Source organism: Lepidochelys kempii, chromosome 8, assembly GCF_965140265.1.
Source record: "Lepidochelys kempii isolate rLepKem1 chromosome 8, rLepKem1.hap2, whole genome shotgun sequence".
In the NCBI taxonomy this organism is placed as follows: Eukaryota; Metazoa; Chordata; order Testudines; family Cheloniidae; genus Lepidochelys; species Lepidochelys kempii.
In genome coordinates, this window is record NC_133263.1 from 82,483,940 (window position 1) to 82,506,491 (window position 22,552).

The 22,552-nt window shown below is 42.4% G+C and overlaps 1 protein-coding gene across 11 annotated transcripts in view; it reads left to right on the forward strand.

Annotated features, from left to right (window-relative positions):
* ADGRL4 (adhesion G protein-coupled receptor L4) overlaps window positions 1-22,552 on the forward strand; it is a 99,148-nt gene that overhangs the window by 35,779 nt on the left and 40,817 nt on the right. For 10 of the 11 annotated variants that reach the window (XR_012160436.1, XM_073357257.1, XM_073357253.1 and 7 more), the window contains one exon: window positions 17,699-17,851. Coding sequence is in view for 10 of the 11 variants with exons in the window: in XM_073357257.1 (XP_073213358.1) it covers window positions 17,699-17,851 (153 nt within the window). In the remaining variant the exon portion in view is untranslated. Of the gene's footprint in view, window positions 1-8,068; window positions 8,115-17,698; window positions 17,852-22,552 lie in introns of those variants that run through there. The other variant, XM_073357259.1, reaches the window with a different exon arrangement.

The window sequence follows — 22,552 nt, forward strand, 5'->3', positions numbered from 1 at the left end:
GGTTCTACTAGGCACTGGAATAGACAGTACCTGCTCTGAAGTGCTTACATTCTCAAGGGTAGTGGAAAGGGTAGGGTTGCAAACCCTCCAGGATTGCCCTGGAGTCTCCAGGAATTAAAGATTAATCTTTAATTAAAGATTGTCATGTAATGAAACCTCCAGGAATATGTCCAGCCAAACTTGGCAATCCTAGGAAAGGGAAATAACATCTGAGCAGAGAAATCAATGTGATGACAAGAAACATGCAGTTCCAAGACACTTTGGGGGGATGGCAGGAGGGATAGGGGTTGAATTAGGCAGAGATGAGCTAAATAAAAAGACAAGGGGAGGGAGAGTGGAAAAGAGGACAGAGCAGGTGAGAGGGGGAAGGAAGGGGGAGCATGTGGGGAGTGAGGCTGAAGTGAGCAGACTGAGGAAAGGAATGGGAGAGGGTTGGAGCAAGTAGCCAATCAACACAGGAGAGAATGCTGTACAGCTACTTAGATGGCCTCTTGTGGAAGTGAGTTCCCTGTATTAACTATATTCTGTGTATTTTTCTTTTATTTCTTCTGAATGTATGGCCACTTTAATTCATTGTTTCCCCTTTGCTTTCAGATTATGGGACAGATGTTATTAGTTTTGGCTATAATCTTCATAATTTTGAATCCCTTCAGTCACTACTTTCCAACCTACATGATAGTAATTTTTGCAACATGTCCTCATATCTGTCTTCCTATACCTCTTACCCATTTTATTGTTTTGCACCTTTTTAATCTCTGTCTTTCTTAAGGTGAAGTCACCCAAACTGGATAAAATGTAATCAAATTCCATTTTTAATTTTGGTGAAGTTAAGTCCTAAATTAAGATTGAAACTATATTTTCAGGAGCTATAAACCTATTCAGTGCTGTGACTGAAATAAGAGTGTTTGTCAAACCCCAGTTAAGTTAATGACCTGCAGTGTCTTGACTCTTTAAAGGAGCAACAAACTAAATAACTTCTGTAAGTATTCAGTAAGGAGGGGACTGGACACTGCAGGGAGACATCTCTGGGAACTCAGCCATTGCAGTGTGCTGTTTGTTAACACTGGCAGAGTCCTGAAGAGTTTGCAGGCAAACTAGTATGGCAGGGAGCTGTCACTCATCTTAGCAGTAGCAAAACTCTTACTTGCTGAGGCTTAGAGGGGTAACCCAGTATCTCACAATTCTGGGAACCTCAGCAGTTTGTCACATTGGCAGACAGGTTGGGGAAAATTCAGGCCTGGGAGGGTGTTGCGGTCACCTTGCAAAAAGTAACTGGGTGGTGGAAGCCAGGGTGAGTCTTGCAGGATTGTAGACTGGCTGTTGGTATCAGGGCTGTGAGCCACAGCAGAATAGTGCTGAAGGCACTCAGTGTTGCAGGGCAGGCAGTTACACAACCCTGAAGTGTCATTACAAGTTTCAGCATATATTCCCTGTTATATGTATGCAAGTTATCTCTCAAGCCAGGAGAATCTGTCAAAATCATATGAATGTTGGACTGGAAGGGACCTCAATACATCATTTAATCCAGTCCCCAGAGGATGATAAGTATTATCTAGACCAGTGATACTCAATCTGAGGCTCAGGAGCTGCGAGTGTCTCTTCAATGTGTCTCCTGCGGCTCTTTGGAACACATGATGTTAAAACACTGTGTGATTTAATTATTAACCAATCTAAGTTATTAACCAAATAGGATACTTTTAATATGTTATTAACCAATTTTAGAATACTTGGTTAGTCATTTTGCTGTGAGAATTATACATAGAGAGAGTAAATGAAACAATGAATTCACACTACTGCAGCTCTTGTGGGTAATGTTGATTGCTAATTTGACTCCTGAACCACTGAGGTCTAATCTAGGCCATCCCTAACAGGTGTTTGTCTGTCCTATTCTCAAAAATTTCCAACAATTTCTGAAGATTCCACAACCTTCCACAAGCTCATTACTTCTTGTCCTGTCCTTTAGTGGTTAAGGAGAACATCATATCACCTTTCTCTTTATAACAATCTTTTACATACTTGAAGACTGTTATCATGCCCCTCTCCTCTCCCTCCCCCCCACCAAGTCTTCTCTTCTCCAGAATAAACAAACCTAATTTTCTCAGTCTTTCCTCGTAGGTCATTTTTTCTAAACCTTTAATAGTTTTTTTTGGAAACGGAAACATTTCAAGCTTGCTCACTGTATAAACTGGGAGTTTCACATCTCAGTGCCAAGCATTTCTGTGTGTGTGTGTGTGTGTGTGTAAACATAGTAATAACTAACAAGGTTATATACATAAGTTGCTCAGGTACATTATTGGTATTTGAAACCACTGTGCAATCACTATTGACAAATACCGTAATGGGTTGCCATTAGGGAACACTGATGTAACCATCAAAGGCAAAGCTACCCAATGGAAAGAGTTAAGATGCCATAAACCACGTTTGCAGTCACCCACCTTGTCTCTCTGATATTCTAACTACACACACAGGAGTCGACGAGTGGGTTAACTCACTCTACCCTTGGAGTTCAAGCTTTGAGAATCCTCTGTATTGTAAACAGGCACAAAAGGAGGGCTGAAACCCAGCTCACCAAACCATGTGGTCTCAAGGCAGCTTGGGGCTGCCAGCGTTACACAACTGTAAAGCTCATAAGCTGGGGTTGTAAGAGGAAAATTGTTCTGTAAAGTCCTCAGTTTTGGCAAAGACTGTGTATATGTCTACCCTGGGGGGAAAAAGTGTGTTCTTAACTTCGGTTAAAAGAGCAGTGAAGTCACAGTTTTTAACTCAGTTTAGCAGCTCAGGTTGAACTCCAAGCTGCTAACCCAAGTTACAAGTTGAGTTGCTGTGTCTTGGTTGTTATTTTAACTTGGCTAAGCTAACCTGTGTTAAGAGTGTACTTTTTAACAGTGTAGATATACTGTGAGTCCCGAGACAGAGGAAAGAGAGCTGTTTCTTGGACAGGGCACAGGTGTTCAGCCTGAGGTTTCTGCCAGAGAATGTTGTCTACATGCTATTTGTTTCTACTTCTGCTCCAGAAAACCAAGCAGGTGTTCATTTTGTAAATAAACAAGTTGCACTAAGCAAATACATGGCTCCAAATCACCAATTTCTGCTCCAAAGAGGAAACTAACTTGTGAGAACCCAAAATCTGCTACTACTTGGAAGAGGGGCCTGTTTCTCCCCTTCTTACGCTATGTGACTCCATTGATGTCAGTGGACTTAGTCCTAATTCACAGCAGAGTAAGGTATAGGGCAATCAGGACCTATCTTTTTGATGGTGACCCCTGTTACCAGAAATGTAATTTTAGGGTCCAGGTCTAAGAACATGACTGTCAGTAATATACACACTCCTTATCTAAAGAGGATTTTCACCAAGGGATTGAATACTTATAGTATTTACAGTAGCTAGAAATACTTACAGTAGTTATTATAGTTGAAGTAATTAGTCTAGCTGAAGTATGGCTGGGATGTTTTCCCTCTGGGCGGAATACCTCAGTCTGGGTGTCTCCTCCTAGGTCTCAGCTTGCCAGACCGTACATGATATCTTCCGTTTTGGAGACTGGAACTTTTCCAAAAAGTAATGGCTTTTCTCAATTATAGATTGAAATGGTTTCCTTTTGTGAGTTACTCTGTTATTGAATAGTGAAGCTACTGAATTCCAGAGCATTTAACTGAATGGCTTACAAGTAATATAGAAGGCATTTTGTTTATCACCAAGTCACATTAATAGTAGGGGAGTCATCATGTAGCTATTTGGTGACATGGTAGCTTTATGGTTCACGTGCAGTCGGAAAAAAAGGATGAAGCAGAGGCAATTAAGAAAAAAATGTCCACTCCATGCTAACATCAAGTGGTTTATTTACTGGGGTTGTTTTTCCTTTAATAACTCAGCCTTAATAACAAAGGAGACCACAGTGACATAGCTCAGTGTCTCTCATCAAGTCACAGATTAAGGCCAGAATGGACCATTAGATCATCTATTCTGACCGCCTGTGTATCACAGGCCATAGAATTTCATCCAGTTACCTCTGCAGTGAGCCCCATAACTAGTGTTTGACTAAAGCATATCATAGTCTCAATCTCTGATACCCAGACAGATCTCTGAAAAGGACTTTCTCCACACAGAGGATAATTAGCTCCTGGTTTTAGAAATCAGTGAATGCTGCTCCACGCAGAGCAAATATCTTTTGCAGAAGGCCCTTCTTTAAGGGCTTCTGTTGTATTTGAACCGCTATTTCTGTCAATGCAATTTTTACCACATCTTTTGGTCTATTTTATTACCCAGAATGGAGGGTGAGACAGATATGCAATTTCCTGCAATATCCAGGACAAACCTTATTGAATTAAGTTGGAGTATTTTAGGAGTTAATTATATTAAACTGCAAATGTTTGTGTTATTGTGGGATTGTACGTAACGTCTCAAGGGGGGAGACATGACTAATGTAAACCCTGGGAAGTGCTGTTAGCTTCAAAGGACCATTGGAAACAACAGGCAAGACAAGAAAGAATTTGTTAAGTCAAGTGGGTTTCCCAGGAAATCTTTAAAGGGGAGGTGTACACAAAGGTATCCCCCGGGGTAATGCAAAAAAACAGCCTTTTGAAACTTCACCATGAGGAGGTGACTTCTGTCTGCTGGTCACCGTTGCATGAGGACAAGATCAAAGGCCCAGCAAGTACATAGGGGTGACTCTCAGATTCATGGTGTGCTTGTTTTGAGCCAAGGCACTTATGAACTTGTGTCCTCAGGAAAACCCCTTTGTGGGGTTTGAAGGATTGACTTCTTACCAGAGCCCTTGTTGGAGATGGGATGATCTCTAGTAAGCTTATTAGCACGTGTGTCAATTATTTCATTGTTTTAATATGTTTTCTCTGTAATGATTTCATCATAAGAATTTAATGTGCTTGCATAGGGAAAGCTGGGTGGTAACTTATAACTGTGGGGAATTATGCTATTTATAGCCTCTGAGGAGAAAAGCAAAGTAGGCCTGACTTGCTGGGGGCTTCACAGTGTAGGCAGGGAATGTGCAACCTGTATATTCACTTGGTCAGGAGGTAGGGAGATGTGAGTCTCCACCCAAGACAGCGACAGCTGGGGAGCAGGAAGCCGGAAGGTCGGTACCCTCAGTAGACCATAGAGGGTGGAATACAGTTGCCCCAAACTGTGACAGAGGGTATTATTATAACAGACCTCAATCTAAGAGCAAGCAAGAAAATTAATAAATACTTTATTTCAGATACTTTAAAGCAATTTGTTTTTAAAAAGCTTGGCATTTCTAAAGAGAAAGGTAACACACTATTATATATATATGTCATACATAGTGCCATAATGTGGCACCAGTTTTTAAGTGGAAGACCCAGTGACGTGAAGCAGGAGTTCTGTTTCCACACTGATGGTACCAAATGGCTCATATTATATGTGCCATTGTTTCTCAGAGCTGAGATTTCCTATAATGACTTTTAATTCATCCGATATCATGATATCAAATAAGTTTTCAGCAGGGATGGATTTTTTTTTCCTTCCCAAAATATTGTTAATCAATTAAGCTGTGTAGTGTTGGCATAGGCCAGGGGTGGCCAACCTGAGCCGGAGAAGGAGCCAGAATTTACCAGTGTACATCGCCAAAGAGCCACAGTAATACATCAGCAGCCCCCCAGCAGCTCCCCCACCCCGCTCCCAGTACCTCCCACCCACTGGCAGCCCCACCGATCAGCGCCTCCCCCTCCCTCCACACACCTCCCGATCAGCTGTGTCATGGTGTGCAGGAGGCTCTGGGGGGAGGGGGAGGAGCGAGGGCACTGCAGGCTCAGGGGAGGGGGCGGGAAGGGGTGGAGTGGAGTGGGTGCAGGGCCTGTGCAGAGCTAGGGGTTGAGCAGTGAGCATCCCCCGGCACATTGGAAAGTGGGCACCTGTAGCTCCAGCCCCGGAGTCGGCGCCTATCCAAGGAGACGCATATTAACTTCTGAAGAGCCGCATGTGGCTCCGAAGCCACAGGATGGCCACTCCTGGCATAGGCAATCTTGAAGTATCACCTTGGGTTACAGACGACACCCTGAAGCCTGCATAGGGCTCTTTTACCCCTCCCCATTCATGCTGCCAGTAGATGGGGCGTTGCTCGAGGAAAGGGGCTGTGGCCAATACTTACGTGTGCTTTTCTGGCCTCTGACTGCATTTGCAGCCCCTTTGGAGCTGCTAGCAATTGACATGAGTTAGAACAGCCTGAGAGATCCACTAACTTATGCTGAGGGTACACGTACACACAAACATACAACGATACTACTTTGCAGATGCGCACAACCTGTGCTGTACATAAAATGGTACTTAGTAGTTAGATGTGAAACCATTTTCCTGAGGATAGTTGGTGTAAAGATTCTGCTTTAAACATGCAAAAGAGAGTAAATTCACATGTAGGCTGATGTTCCATCCTGAACTTGTGCTACTGGGCTTATGTATTTCATAAGATCATATAAATCGTACAGTTCTGCATCTGGAAGATTCAGAAGTGGGTGATCTGTCTTCTGCAATAGCTACAACAGAGTGAATTAAGGGCTGAATGGTAGCCTTAGCTCTGACTTTCCTGAATGTTGTTGTAGAGTGGATTCTGGTATTCATTTCTTAGAAGAAACCATTGTATGCCCAAATGCCAAAAAAGGGTTAATTTGAGACTGTGCACTTAGAATTGAGCATCACAGGTTCTGATCCTTCTAATTCTGTAATGCTGGTATAATATCTGCACCATGGCAAATTGAAAATACAGTGGAAAGTCCACAAGAAATTACAATGGAGATGTTGTCTGTTTTTAGTTTTAAAACAAATACTGTTCTGCTTACCCTGCTGAAATTAATCATTCATTTGGACTGCATATTTAATGCTGCAGTGGACACTGTTGTCAACCAAAGAATCCTTCTCAATTCTAGACACTGCTTCACTTCTCACTTTCCTTTTAAAAGAAAACATTTTCTGAATGTACATATGCTTCTTTACTTCTTGGTTAGAAGATGTGATTTAATGAAAATAAGTCGGTTATCAACAAAAAAAATAACACAAATTGAGAATGACTTAATGTAATAAGCGTGGAAGTTTCCAAAACCCTTATTGGTAGTGTTCAGAAAAACATTCACACCTGTATATTGCTGACAAGCCACATCCGATGTACTCCAATTCCAAAGTACATCACCTTGTTTTAATTCATTTTTTTCAGTGGAGGAAATCCAGGCATCTGATGGTGGTTTCTCTTGCCGTAATGTCTCAAGCATGTTGTGTCCAGTACCCAAATGGGATGTTTGACAAAGGGTGCATGCCAGATTGTGTTTCCCTGAGGAAGGAACTTGGAAACTTGATCCATTTGTGATGAGAAGAGTATGAGCCATATGTTTTTCATTCTTCCTTCTGTTTCTGTGCCATTTTTGTCTCCACCAGCCTAATAAAAAATAACTGAAGTCAATGGGAGCCTTTCCATTAATTTCCATGAGTTATAGATTTGGCCCCACTTCGGTACCAGACTCTTCCCACCCTTAAAATATAAATATATGAATAAATTGTGGATCCATTCACTCCAGGTGAATGTGGAGGCTGTACTGCCATTTCACATCATATCACCTGGGGGGAGTGATAGTGCAGTTCATGCAAGAAAATGCTCTTTTTTTCAGAGTTCAGTGGAGATGAGCCTGAGCTAAATCCAAACACCCATCCCCATCCTTTGAGGGAGTTCAGAATCCCCACCTGACTCTGGATCCAAATTTCATGTCTGGCCTCTAACTCTATAATGGACCAAACCAGAACAGAACGTGGTTTTCCCTTGCGTCCAGTAGGCCCCAGTTCAGCAGTGTATGCAAGGATGTGCCTAACTTTGTGCATGTGAGTAGTCCCATATAGCTCATTATAGCCAGTGAGCACAGTCCATTTCATACCGCATGGTCAAAGTACAGTTAGATCTCAGCCTAACTCCAGTCCCGCTCAAAACTTCCCTCCGTGCTCCTGAGGGGGGCTTCCTAGCAGGCAAGGAGTTGTGAAATTCTCCTCAGTGCGTCCCACCCCAGCTCCCACCTGCAAATTGGAAATGGGCAGTTTCTGCTGCCATTTGGGCCTAATGTCGACAGGCTGAGGACTCCAGGATTTGAACCTATATAAACAAAATGTGAGTATATATGTTGGCCTAATGCAGTGTTGTTTATCTCAAGCCCTTTGTTGTCTGTTTTATGTTATGAATAGCTTGTAAGATAAAGCTGTAGGTATGTCTGCTTAATTCAAGGTATAAACTTGTTTATCCACACTGCAATGACAGGGTTTGTAAGCCAGAGTGTTATGATGCATTTTCTGGCTGGTGGTGATCAGGGTCTGGAAATTTGGGAGAGTGTTGCCCAGAGCATAAACTTTTCTTCTTTTTTTAAAATCAAACTGCTTGCTGTTGTGTTCTTTTCTGTAATCTTTGGTGTGGGACCAAAATGTTTAGACACGCATGACGTGTCTCACTTGCTCACATCCTCTCCAAATAAATTCAGTGTATTTGTAACTACTCAGGTATAGAAGATGCATGTGACTGCTCAGTAGAAATTGGATCATTGTTCATCTCCTCTTGTCAAGTCTCCATCAGCCCATTTTCCGGAGAACTAATCCATTCCTCACAGTCACAGACTGAGAATTCAAACAACTCACTGCTAACCTGAACTGCCAGCATTTCAATTTTGTTTGTGACTCATCATTTTCTGTTATAACTAAGCTATTACAAACAGGTCACTCGCTCTTCTTCTTTCAGTCTGCGTCGTAACAATCTCACCGGACTAGATGCTCTGCTGGTGTAAATAGACATAATGCCATTGAAGTCAAATTTCTACTTGCTTTGTGATGAATTCATAGAACAGCCAGTGCTATTGGGTTCCTGGAGGGTGGGGGGAGTTGCCGCCTCCTATGGGAAAATTCACAGCAGAGAGAGGAATTCTCTGTAATGTCCGCTCGTGAAGTTTTCCTCAAATTGTTCTGAACAGGGAGGGGGCTAGGAGTCACCTAAGTGAAACAAGCAGTTGACTCTGTTTCTTCACATGAATTCTGGAACCACCCATAAGCTTCCAAGCAGCTGTAAAGGAGATGGGCTACCGAGTCTTCTCCGGTCCACTGCTGCTTCTGAGATTCCTCCCACCCCCACCCTCAACACTACAGTGCTGCAGACCTCCACACATTTTTGGTGAATCATGCCAAGGTGGGGAGGTTGTGACACATCTCCTTCCCCTACACATTCATGGGACTTTTTGAGGGAAGAGGAGTGACAGTGCCCAGGACGCTGCTAAATAAACATGTCCCTCTCTGTATGGGAACAGTGAGATCGTACGCAGTTGTTCCAGACCTCACATGGATCCTAAAATCATTGAATTCCCTCCCCCCCCACACACACACCCATGCTCACTTTCCCTTCTCTAACCTGACTAATTTGAGAACCTGCTTCTTCTTCTTGAGTCCAAGTTGATGCTTTGCAGGGTAAATGTTTTCTTTCCAGTCAAGGAGTAGCATTTTAACGATGTTTTTTTTTCTTTCAGTCTGTTCTCCACATATGAATGATCACAGATTATAGATTTTCTTTTCATGATACTCCACACACATTGGAGAAGTGCATTGTTCTGTGCAGCTAAGCAAATGACACTTCTCATCACTAGCATTTATCCCAATAGTAAATGCATTTCACATTTAATTTCTAATGTCTGATTTTACAAACAATAATGAGGAAAGCTTTTTGGATAACGTAAGAACCTCTCCAAAGTTTGCCCAAGCTCTGAATAAACCATCCTGAATGTTTTTTTTTTGTTTCAAAAACGTGTAACCCTTTTACTCCTCACTGTCCTTCATTTGCGCAGGCTGCTTTGCACTTCAAGGTTCAAACCAGGACCTCAGAGTCTATTTACATGGAATGTGCAGCCCCATTTTTCAGCTAGAAGCACAAGAAATACTGGCCTCAATTTGCCCATGCATCAGTGCGGAGCCTGGTGCAAGGACTGAGAGGGAAGACTTGTGCCTCACTGATTCCAGGGCTTTCCGGGGTTAGTTTGGAACTGGGGTGTGGAACCATTGTACCCACATGCCTAAAAGACCTCAGCATGCTATTAAAATGCCCGGGGCATCTCCAGTGCCATAAACTCTTGCAAGGAGGTGCACAGTCATGAAAGCACAGCGGGAAAGAGGCACAGGTATTTCCCATAGCAGCTGTGTGGCTGCTGTGTATTCCCTTTGTACCAGCATAGCTGGTGCAAAGGCACCAGAGGTCAAAGATGAATCAGGCCCATTATGAAAGACATTAATCCTAATGAGATTTCCAGCCCAGTTTTGCAGTCTCAAATGGTTCATCTAAGCATCTGCTCTTTCCTGCTGATTTGAACCAAACCTAAATGCTGAATATTTTAAGAATCATAAATAAATTGTGTTAAATTAACATTAATGGTAACATATTGCAGAAAAGAAAGGCAGATTGCCATCCTCGGGTCAGTCTCTTACAACTGTAGATATACTGTACTGCAGCACATGAGCACTGTATGTAAGATCGCTTGCTGTTCTGAGACCTCTAGACAGGCAAAGCACAGCAGGGTGAGTAGCACTGGAATTTGTTTTACAGGAAGCCTTCATTTCCTTGCTTTTGAGGGGTTAAGTGAAGCACTTCACCACTGCTTTCTCTTGGGGGTTATGCTGGGGAAGGTCAGCTTTAAGTTTCCCCCAGAGGCTTTTCAGGAGCTCTAGCAGGTGAGGCTGCTGTCAAAGGAGAACAGCAGAATGCAATGAATCAGTGTATTCCCCAGCCACCTTGGCTACATTCCCTTCCCAGCCAGTGCTGTCCATTTTTCAGACTGTGATGGTTCCACGCTAGTCCCCAGGCTTGTGCTGTCACAACCATCCTGACAGCTTTTTGACCACCAGGGACCCTGGTTTACGCTGGCCTGAATCAGGGCTCAATCTGATTCTCTGTTTTAATTGCTTCTTTTAAGGCGATACGGGGAGGGAGGAAAGTCTGATGATAAAGCTGAGAGCGTAACATTAGCAGCAGTATGAGCTGTGTATCTTATGAGCCATAATAACATCAAATGTGTAACTGCCTTTATGGCAAGTAGCCACTGTGCCTGTTCAGTTGTTGATCCCTACATGGCCCCCTAAAGGATTGAACTCACAACCCTGGGTTTAGCAGGCCAATGCTCAAACCACTGAGCTATCCCTCCCCCCGGAAAGTTCGTGCTTTCTCTCAAGAAAAAAATGAAAAGGGTATTTCAAATCAAACCATACATTTAAACTAGGGTTGGCACTTCAGGGGCTTCTATTTAGCTACTGCCATATTACTGACCAGTGATATCATTTTGTAACTGTAATAGTTCCAATATAGCCATATTGGAGATTGTAATTTAGTTTCCATGGTGCACTAAAATTGGGTAATGCCAGAGAAACTGAAATGTCGAGTGGAATGGGGATGGAGAATTTTGTACTATAAATTCAGATTGTTAAAGTCATGCTGAATAGCACAACGATGCATTTTTCAGTAACATGGTGGCATCAAGACACATGAATTATTATTTTAAACCAAAAGTTGTATTTCATCCACAATTTAGAGTTCATGCATAAGAAATGTTCCATATGTAAAACTTTCTCATAACTGCATTGAAAGACATAGTTATAGCTTTTCTTTAACAGTAGCTATGGGGTTGGGGGTGGGGAGGTCCAATGCACAGCCTGCAGAAGTCAATGGAAAGACACACATTTGGCATCAGTGGTTTTTGGATTAGACCCTATAATTCTAATCCAAAAACTAATTCATGAACTAATGTCATGCACTGTTCATACAGAAATAACATCAGCCCGATTCAAAATGCAGCGGGCAAGTAAAAGCACATCAGTGTCTCAGACCTATTCTTTTAGAACATCTTTATATATAGCCTGTAAACTAGCCGAGAAATTGAGTCTGGCCAATAACTGACTGGATTTTTGTTTGATTATAAATATGCCCATGCATCATAAAATATAAAGTGTTCTCTGAAAATAGATGTCCATTATCTTTGTATTTTTGAGACCAGCATGTATAATCATTTTTATTTTACACTTATAAGAAAAAAAACCACCCTACCCTATAGTAACACATGTACACGCCCCCATGTACAGTCCTTTTTGGTCTTTGGGCTACTTAAACCTAATTTCCTGTAACTAAGTCACAAATTATTCATGGTTTCCTCCCATTGTGATATTTAATTATAACAATTTGAGTGCATACCAAATATTATAGAACTCTGCTTAAAAAAATGAATTCAAGACTGATCAGCCATTCTGTGAACATCTTGTGTATCAAATAGATTGGAATGACACATTACCATTCAGGCACAAGAATTACCCTTGTAATTTGACCACTCTTGTTTCTAAAAGTCATTCATATTTATTCATCAGTTATTTAAAAAAAAATCTTTAAACAATACCTGTTTCACTTGTGTCATTTCTTTCCCTTGGTTTTTAGTTTGCATTCCTGAAATATTGCCTGCAATGCTTCATGGGTTTCTTTTGCCAGCAGTTGTTTTACAGTGCATACACATGTCATAATTAGATTATGCAGCAACAAAGCAAATGGCTCATATGCCTGTTCATCATTTAGCGTATCCTCCTTTCTGTCCATATTGCTAAACAAGTTTGTTTAAGAAGGGGTTAGAAATTATCTAATCTATAAATCCTGATTTTTGTCTGACTCCCCATAAACCACAAATCTGATAGCATTATAAATTATGTAAAAATTGGAAAACATCTTTAAACTCCTAGGCTTCACACTGGATTTTTTTATACAGTAGCTCAATATCTTGACTATAAAAAGAATTGAAAAATATGTTTTGTTGTTAGTGGTTTTTAAATATTTTTGTGAAGTCAAGCAGAATACTTAAATATGACAATTCAAAGTTTATGTGAAATTTCTTTTTTCTTGAAAACACATCCCCTTTCTGTCCCTTGCAGGAACTCAGTGATTTTTTTTCCATAGCAAGCATCCCCTTTGTTCCACAGATGTCAGTGGTACTTTTGCCATTAATTTCAATGGGAGCAGGACCTGGTCCACTAAATTATATCCCTGGCATGGTCTACTCGAAATTTCACATATATGAAATCTGAGCTTGTAGGAAAAGCTAAATGGAAGTTTACTGTCAAGTCTTCATTGATATCATATTAGCACTTCAGATGCTCACTTTGCTTGTGTTTGACATGTAAATTGCTAGGTTTCATTTCAGATGACTTTGAGGTTCCTTTCATTCCGATCTAGATTATGTCAAACTTTATGTATTCCTGAAAGCAGAGTTGGTGGCCAGGTTAGAGATGGCTAAGGTCATGTTTGGCCTAATTTTCTACTGCACACCCTGTGTCACTGTTGACCGATATGCAAAATGTTGTAAAATGCTGCCATTCTGATTTTGCACCCACTCTGCGCAAGTCTAAATGACCACCCCAACTCCAGTAGTAATAGTTTCTCCTATTACTCCTAATGCCTTGTCCCACATCAGAAAAGTTTATCTTGCACAGTGCAAGCATGAGGGAAAGGTAATGACCATGGCAGGGAACAATTGGTGAATTTTATCAGGCATTAACGAAAACAATGCAGTGTGACCACCAAGTTCCTCTGGACTAGGAGCTCTATCCTGCAAGGAGCTCAGAACTCTGGCTCCAATCCAGTAAAGTACTTAACAGCATGTGCATAGTCCATTGTCTTCAAGGATGCTAAGGCTCACACTTAACTCCTATATGTCATTAGACACACACATTTTCTGTCTTGTTATATCCTACCCTTCATTTTACCTGCACTGTTACAGCAGAGTAAAAGAGGAAACATACAAGAGGCTTAAGACTTCTCTGCACGCTTGTACATAGACAGAGCCTGCATTTACAGATAGTGCTGGAGATCAATAGCCATCTGCTTCCTGCTGTGCATCACGTCAGCACTCGTAGGTTCAATACTAAATAGTTTCTCTCTTTTCTTGGTACTGAGATACTTCAAATATTTGTACACAGTTCTTAGGACCCTCATAGACATTGTGGATCAAATTATACATAGATCAGGCCTGATTCTGCTGTCGGTGACACGGGAGAAAATCAGGATTAGAACCATTGATGTAAATGGAGTTGCATCCATGTAAATCTGAAGTTAAGTGATCTGGGAAGTTAGTTCTCATAATCTTCTTTGCAAGGAGTTCCTGCGATGCCTCTGTGTAAGCAACCTAAAATTCTGTGCTCATTAGCTAGTCAGGCCAGATGAATGAAAACAAGCCATGCTTGTAGGGTGATTAAAAAAGAGATTTGTTTCCTCTCAGGAAAGTGGGGGCCAGCAGGAGCACTTATCTGAAAAGGTTCCCAGAACAGGAGATCCTTCCAATATACAATGATTACCATTAAAATATTTATGAGCTCCCAAAATATATGGAATGCCGCCAATACCACGGGAAAGTTAATTAGACAAAACTGTAAAGATTTTAACGGTGTCCACTGTATGAATCAGTTTATACTGCTTGAGCGTGTTCTTTGGGCCACTTGAGAGCTGTCATACAGCCAGGCTTTCAGGACTGCCGTTCTTATGTCTGAGACACTAGAAAACACAGGCAGGAGTTTTTGCTTTTTCCACGCACAAAATGGAATGACCTCTGTCTGTTCAGCCCTATTTCCCCCTGGCCTTGAATAAGTCTCCATGTAGCCAGTCTTCTTACCCGCTTCTGTTCTTCCAAGGGTTCCGCCCCACATTTTCCAAAACCACTGCGTCTTATCTTCTAGAAACCATTGCATTGCCTGCCCCAACACCATAGTTTTCGATTTTAATTGCAGACTTTGTATGGCGCACTCATAGCCACACTGATTTTTTCAGCTGAAAGGCTAGGGTTCTAATGGATAGTGTGCATCACAGTAATAGGTCATGCTGAGCAAGATCACCAAACACGCACACACAAAATGCAATTCCATGGTCACAGTCATTGTCCCCAAGAGGGTGAGTTCTAAAGGAAAACAACGCGAAGGTTAAAGTTTTCTATGGCATGCTTGTCATTGGAGTGAGAAACATGCCACAGGTCATGAAGTGCTCATATCTTAAAATATTAGTTTCTGGGCTCTGATTCTGATCTCATTTACACCAGTTTTCCCCCGATGCAATTCCATTACTTCACTGCAGTTAATTCGGGTGTACACCAGTGTTCTGTAAGTGAGAGCCAAATCACACACCCTTCTCTATTGTTTTTTCAGAAGTACAGCTGCTAAAGCCATAAAATAAATATTGTTAACATACCTTAGCAAATTGCTTTTACACTTGGATTCCTTATTAAATTAAATTACAATATTAGTTATAATGAGTGTAATCCATTCATTAGCATTGACCCAAAGTCCCCTGGAGAATGTTGTAAATCCATTTGATGTTCCTGAGTGGCATTTGCACTGTGAACTAACTGAAAGGTGTGTTAAATCACATGTAGTAAAAGGGTTTCCCATTAACTTTACATCTGAAAAGGTCCCTGTGCAAGGGCTATTCCAGGGGTTCAGAATAAGTTACAAGGCAGACATTTGTCCCTGCTATAGCCTTACAAATGTCAGCTCACTCTATTCTTGCCACTCTCTCAACTCATTTGGCACACTGGTATCGTCCTTATCTGCTGGCACCTGTGTCTGAAAACACCTTATTTCAGAGAATCAGAGAATCATAGAAACCAGGGTTGGAAGGGACCTCAGGAGGTTATATAGTCCGACCCCCTGCTCAAAGCAGGACCAATCCTCAACTTAATCATCCCAGCCAGGGCTTTGTCAAGCCTGACCTTAAAAACTTCTAAGGAAGGAGATTCCACCACCTCCCTAGGTAACGCATTCCAGTGTTTCACCACCCTCCTAGTGAAAAAGATTTTCCTAATATCCAACCTAAACCTCCCCCACTGCAACTTGAGACCATTACTCCTTGTTGTGTCATCTGCTACCACTGAGAACAGTCTAGATTTGCAACACTTGCCATGATTTTTTCTCCCTGCTACCATGCCTCTTAATATAATTATATTTCTGCAATTAGTAGCTATATCTTAGAGTTTTATACTGCTCCCCATCATTGTAGACTCTGAGCATCTTCCATATAACAGTAAGAGCAAAGTCCCTAGTGGACTTCATGAGAATAGCCTTCTCTTAGGATGAAAAACTCTTCTTGGAGTATTTTTTGGTTCTGGGGAGCTCTTGCTAGATTAATTTATTTCTTTTGCTTCAGGGTTTTGGGGGGAGTTTTCGGGGGAACATTTGAGTGGATGGAGGTATCAGTGTTGTGTCATTCTTGCTATAGTGGATATACTTTACTGGAGAGGAAGGTTTTGCACTGTTCCCTAAAGTTGGTCAGAGGATTATTTAATTGTATAGAACATCCAGAATGCAGTGTGTATGGAAGAATATAGAAGAAATAATTGTATTGTGTGTATTGATTCAATTGGCTTCTTAGTATGTTTTGTCAAATCACTTAGATCATTCCCCTTCTCCTCCCTCACCCCTATGATAAAACCCACAGGAAAGGTGTCTAGAGGGGTAATCTTCAGAAAGATACCCTTATGAAGTTCTTTCCCTGTTGCCTTTATAGTCGGTGAATCCTCCAGAATTTGTGGGAGATGAAGGTTATCTAGGTCAGGACACTTGCCCCTGGCAGAAGCCCTCTGCTCTTTGGCATTCACTGTCCCAAGGACCCTAAGGAGAGAAGGCTCCATAGCAAAGATAATGCATTCTTTTCCAAAAAATCTCGAGAAGGATAGAAGTGGAGAACAATATACTGTATATCTGTGCACATTTTTTTGGCACCTGCCCATGTCCCATCCTCCATATGTGGATTTCGGGACACCATCCACATGTTAAGGACTGGGACAACTGTCTGAAGATCGGAACAGAAGTCAGGTCTAGTGGGTACAGCAGGTGTCCAGGTCAGTGAACAAAGTCAAGGGTCAGCACCAGAGTCAACTGCCAATTACCAGAGCCAGAGCTGGGACTGGTAACTGATTGTCAGAAGTTAGGCAAGAGGACAGGAACTGGAAGAGAGGCAAAGATCCCGCACAGAGCAGGAACATGGTGGTGAGCAGGAACAAAAGCAGGGGGACGCCAGGAGCAGAAAAGGAATCAGGAACAGGGTTGGGTGCAGAATGAAGGAAGCAGGCACAAGCAGGATCCAATGCAGCAGCAACAGGGAATCACCTAGTTGCTCAGACAACTTCCTATGCCTCCTTCTGGCTTACGTGGCATGGTTGAACCAATCAGTGGAGCTTGGCAATCCTCCAGTCCAGGCACCTGTGTGGGGTGCCTTGGCTGAGGCTGTTGTCCTGTTAGCTTCTCAACCCACCAGCCTTCAGCAGACATTGGGTGGAGGTGAGAATGCGACAGCTGTCTGGACACTCTCAGGCCTGGGTTTGAGACCCAGGATATCACACCAGGTCTCTATTTGGAGATCTTCTAAACATGAGCGTATCTGACCTGATATGTGGTTTGGAAGTGGGGATTCCTGCTAGAACATCAGTTTAGTACAAGCATTTCTGTTCTCCTCTAATACATGGCTGGTTTTACTTTGGATACCTATGTGGCTTTGAGCATGATTAAGTCCTTGGCATTTGTGAGGCCAGTGTTAAACAGATAATCAGCATGTCAGTCTCAACATCGATAAATAAAAAATACTGGAGTCCAGATTAAACCATTATTTTATTTAACTGACAAATGAAAATTATGTTTATGTAATTTGTGTCTTGACAGATGATAATGAATGTGAAAATGCTACACAACCTTGTGGAGAGAATGCCAACTGTACCAATACTGTGGGGAGTTATTACTGCATGTGTGCAACTGGTTTCAGATCTAGCAGTGGTCAAGAGAAGTTTGTAACTAATGATGGAACCTTTTGTGTGGGTAAGTTACTATAATGTCAGCCAGGTAGCTTTAAATTGTCACTTATTTCTTATGCATCCTGTTAATTAGAGAAATCCAGTAAAAGAAATTCAGGTGCCCTGATCTGTGCAATTTGGATGAGAGCTTCCCATAATTCAGAGTGGCACAGACCTGGTATTCCAGTTCAAGCCCCTATGTCTCAATAACTAAAGACTTCTTCCTAATATCTTTACTCAACAAAAGTCCCGTTGACCTCAACAGAACTTCAGGATTTAACCTGAATGCAGTAGCTTTATATAGGAATGTAGATCTAAGGCCAAATGGTGGCCCACATTCTTTCCACCTTATGCCACCTTCTCCTGGGTCTACCAACACAATGGGCCTGGCAGGGACCAGATGGGATTTGGTCAGAATTCAAGGCAATCCACTGATCCTGGACCAGCAGAATGGCCTTTAGGGTTTGACCCAGCCACATTCAATTTGCTCACACCTCAGCACCAGACTCTGGGCAATATTCCAAACAGCCCTTCATCCCTCACTGATTCTTCTTTTCAGTTCTGGTTTAAGATAGTGAGTAGGATGAGTATCTACCCTACCTTCTGTGCAGTCCTTCAGTTTCTACCTCTATAGCAGTTTGATGGATCACGTTTAGGATTACAAGACAGGAAATGTTCTCTGGGAAAATATTATTTCTGAACAATTGTGCAGTCCTTAAGGATTGCCCTTCATTGGAAGAATTGTAACTATTTCTCTTTTTTCAATCCTTTGGTAATTTTCTTTTTGTGCTGTGATTCTCTTTTGGGAATGGGAAAACAAGCAATAAATCCACTGCCTCTTTACACAGGTATATCATCTTTGGGCTGATTATATTTAGTTCCAGATATCTCTCTCCAAAGCTTGACAGTCCTGACAATGTCTGTCTTTTCTTACCATTCCAAATATAAGCAAAATAGTTGCATATTAGGCTAGAGAATGATCTAGTCAAAATTTCATTGATGTTTCTCACATCCTGATATCATGTTTCCATTTTACTACGTTGCTGTGAATCTGTTCTCAGGTTATCTGGGATTCATGTTGTGAGCACAATGAGCTGTAAAAATTACCTGTTTCTAGAAGATGTCTTGATTTTTACCATAAGCTTCAGAAATCATGTCTTCAAAGTTGTTTCACTTGACTGTTCCTAGCTTTGCTTTACTTTTTTGCCAGTTGAGAAAGATTACTTTTCATTATTACATTTGTCTGTCTATATCCATCTGTCGTCCCTTTTCCTGTACTAAGATTATGTCTACACTGCAGCCATAGGTGTGACTAAAGCACGTGTAGACATACCTGAGCTAGCATTGGTCTTGCTAGCTTTGTACTCAAGAGGCTAACCAATTTAGCCATCTGCTTTGCTGCAGCTTCACTATTATTATTCGAGTTAGCTAGATCCAAGCTAGCTTGGATATGCCTACACATGCTGAAGTCCCTGATTTCAAAGCAGTCGTATCCTAGATCAGGGGCTGGCAAAATTTTTAGCCTGAGGGCCACATCGGGTTTCCAAAATTGTATGGAGGGCTGGTTAGGGGAGGCTGTGTCTCCCCAAACAGCCAGGCATGGCCCGGCCCCCGCCTCCTATCCGACCCCGCCCCACTTCTCACCCCCTGACGGCTCCCCCGGGACCCCTGCCCCATCCGACCACCCCTTCTCCCTGTCCCCTGACTGCCCCCAGAACCTCTGCCCCAAACTGCCCCCCATCCAACCCCCTCCCTCCTTCCTGACTGCCCCATCCAGGACCCCTTCCCCATCCAACCCCCCTGTTCCCCGCCTTCTGACCACCCCGACCCCTATCTACACCCCCAACTCCCCAGCCGTCTATCCAACCCCTCCCCCCACTCCCTGCCCCCTTACCGCACTGCCTGGAGCACCAGTGGCTGGTGGCATTACAGCCGAACTGCCCAGAGCACTGGGTCAGGCCACAGCTCTGCAATTGTGTTGCCCGGCTGCCCAGAGCATTGCGCCGACAGCGCAGTGCACTGAGGCTGCTGGGGAGAGGGGAACAGTGGGGGAGGGGCTTGGGGTGAACCTCCTTGGCCAGGAGCTCAGGGACCAGGCAGGAGGGTCCCATGGGCCAGATGTGGCCCGCGGGCTGTAGTTTGCCCACCTCTGTCCTAGACTGTAAATATCTAGATGGGGCAAGGACCATCTCTTTGTTCTGTGATTGTACACCACCTAGCTCAATGGGGTCCTATTCCATGCCTAAGGTATTATAAATTAATAATAAACTTTTTCCCTGCTGTTCAGAGTGTAGACATTCTACTGTAATCCTCTAGTGGTCCTTGATTGTCGGCTTTCCTCTTCTTTTGTGCAAATCAGTGTGGATGGAGTTGACACATTCCAAAACAAAAATAACCTCGTGGCATAGTATGCCATTAAATACAGGTACAAAATAAATAAATTCAGTTTTGCAGTTTATCGAGGAAGCCATAGAGGATTACATTGTAACCCATGGATCTGCTACAGGGGGGAGAGGTCTCAGACATGTCTTCTACACACAGACAATAGCACCCTAGTGGAGTACCTAGGTGGCAGGCAGTGCCATATTTCTGGAGTGGACACCAGTATTATAATACGAATCTAGTAGTGTTGGCTATGCTGTACAAGTCAGAGCTGCTTAATTTGCACTAGGACAGTGCTGTCACTTGATGTATTTATGTGGCCCCAAGACACATTCTGAATTTGTATCAGAAGGGTAGCCGTGTTAGTCTGGATCTGTAAAAGCGGCATGGCAATATACAAAAACCTGTAGGAGAACACTTCAACCTCCCTAGACACAATAGCAGATTTAAAGATAGCCATCATGCAGCAAAAAAACTTCAGGAGCTGACTTCAAAGAGAAACTGCTGAACTTCAGTTCATTTGCAAATTTCTCAGGAAGAAAAGGAGTACTTGTGGCACCTTAGAGACTAACCAATTTATTTGAGCATGAGCTTTCGTGAGCTACAGCTCACTTCATCGGATGCATACCGTGGAAACTGCAGCAGACTTTATATACACACACAGAATATGAAACAATACCTCCTCCCACCCCACTGCCCTGCTGGTAATAGCTTATCTAAAGTGATCATCAGGTTGGGCCATTTCCAGCACAAATCCAGGTTTTCTCACCCTGTGAATGGCTCGCCAACTAGATAAGCAGTTTCTCCTTCCTTGGTGTTCACACCTCAACTGCTAGAAGAGGGCCACATCCTGCCTGATTGAACTAACCTCATTATGCCTAGGCTGCTTCTTGCTTGCATATTTATACCTGCCTCTGGAAATTTCCACTACATGCATCCGACGAAGTGGGTATTCAGCCACGAAAGCTTATGCTCCAGTATGTCTATTAGTCTATAAGGTGCCACAGGACTATTCTGAATTTGCACAATCTAAGCTTTCTTTAAACAAACAAATGAAAAGTTTCTATCCCTCTGGGATTTCATGTTAACCTTTCAAATGTGAAGCAAGCATAACTGATGCAATGTTGTATTCCTGGGTCTAAAGATAGCCTGAAACACTGTTTCTGGGAGATGGCAGTTCCCCACCATTAATCTAATTGGGCTGTTAACTCTAATATCTAATGATGACACTTTACATGTCAGTGGTAAGTTTTTCATGGCTGATCATTATATCAGATAGATTAGGGAAGGGGGTGATGATAACACCCACAGGGAGAAGAAAACTGGAGGTTTCTGTAGAGAAGGAAAAACAGAGGGAAGGAAGGACGAGAGTCACAAAGACAAGGGACAGAGAAATTGAGAAGGGAGAATAGAGAATGAAAAAACCACAAAGTAGAAATAGTGGTGGTCCTGAAGGTGAGGATATTTTCCCGCTTGTGATGCTCAATATAAGCTAAATAACAATTATAAGCTTATTTACTACATAAAAGCCATTTTCCACCCTTGATCTTTGTATATGAGTGAATGTTCTGCTGTGGGTCAATGGGGGGAATGGAGCCCTAAATTGTAACCCCAGTCCGAGGGGGTCAAAAATAGAATTTGTTCCTGTCCAGAATGAATTTGACATCTCTGCATCACAATTTCTGGAAGAAGTTGCACCATTCTTCCAAGCATGCACTTCTGCATTCGGGTCCTGACTTTTCCCCCAGCTGATTGGCCGTATGCCCTTCTTTGTCATAGCACATTAGAATGCCGTTTGTGCAGGGATATGGCATTATGCCACGTAGCTGTTATCGCTTTGCATATGCCCTTCTTAGGACAATTTGGAACCCACTTTGTGTACATTGTTCCCCTCCACAGTACAGAACCAAAAGGAACATCTGGTCCTTTACCAGTGGACTTTTCAATACCCTACAAGCTAATAATAAGCATAATTTATAATGGAGACATCAAGCTATCTTGACTGGCTGATGAAGAATCAAAGAAATATAGCTATGATCCCGTAGTTGGCAAGACTGAACATAATAACCATTCTCACTACCTTTATATTAATTGGAATTATCTTGCCTGCTGTAGTAAACGAGCAGTGACAAAAAAGCAGAAAGATAATAAAAAGTTATGCATCTCTTTTCATACTAGCTAACTGGTGCTCGTGGTGTTATTTTGGGGGATTTTGCTTTAATATTTCTTTCTGATCGGAGCTATTATAAAGTCTTCGAAGCTCAGTTCCAGAGTTTGTTTTGAATATTTTCTGAAAGGGAGGGTTCCTTGCTGAGCCATGGCAAATGGTCTTCTCATTAAAGGG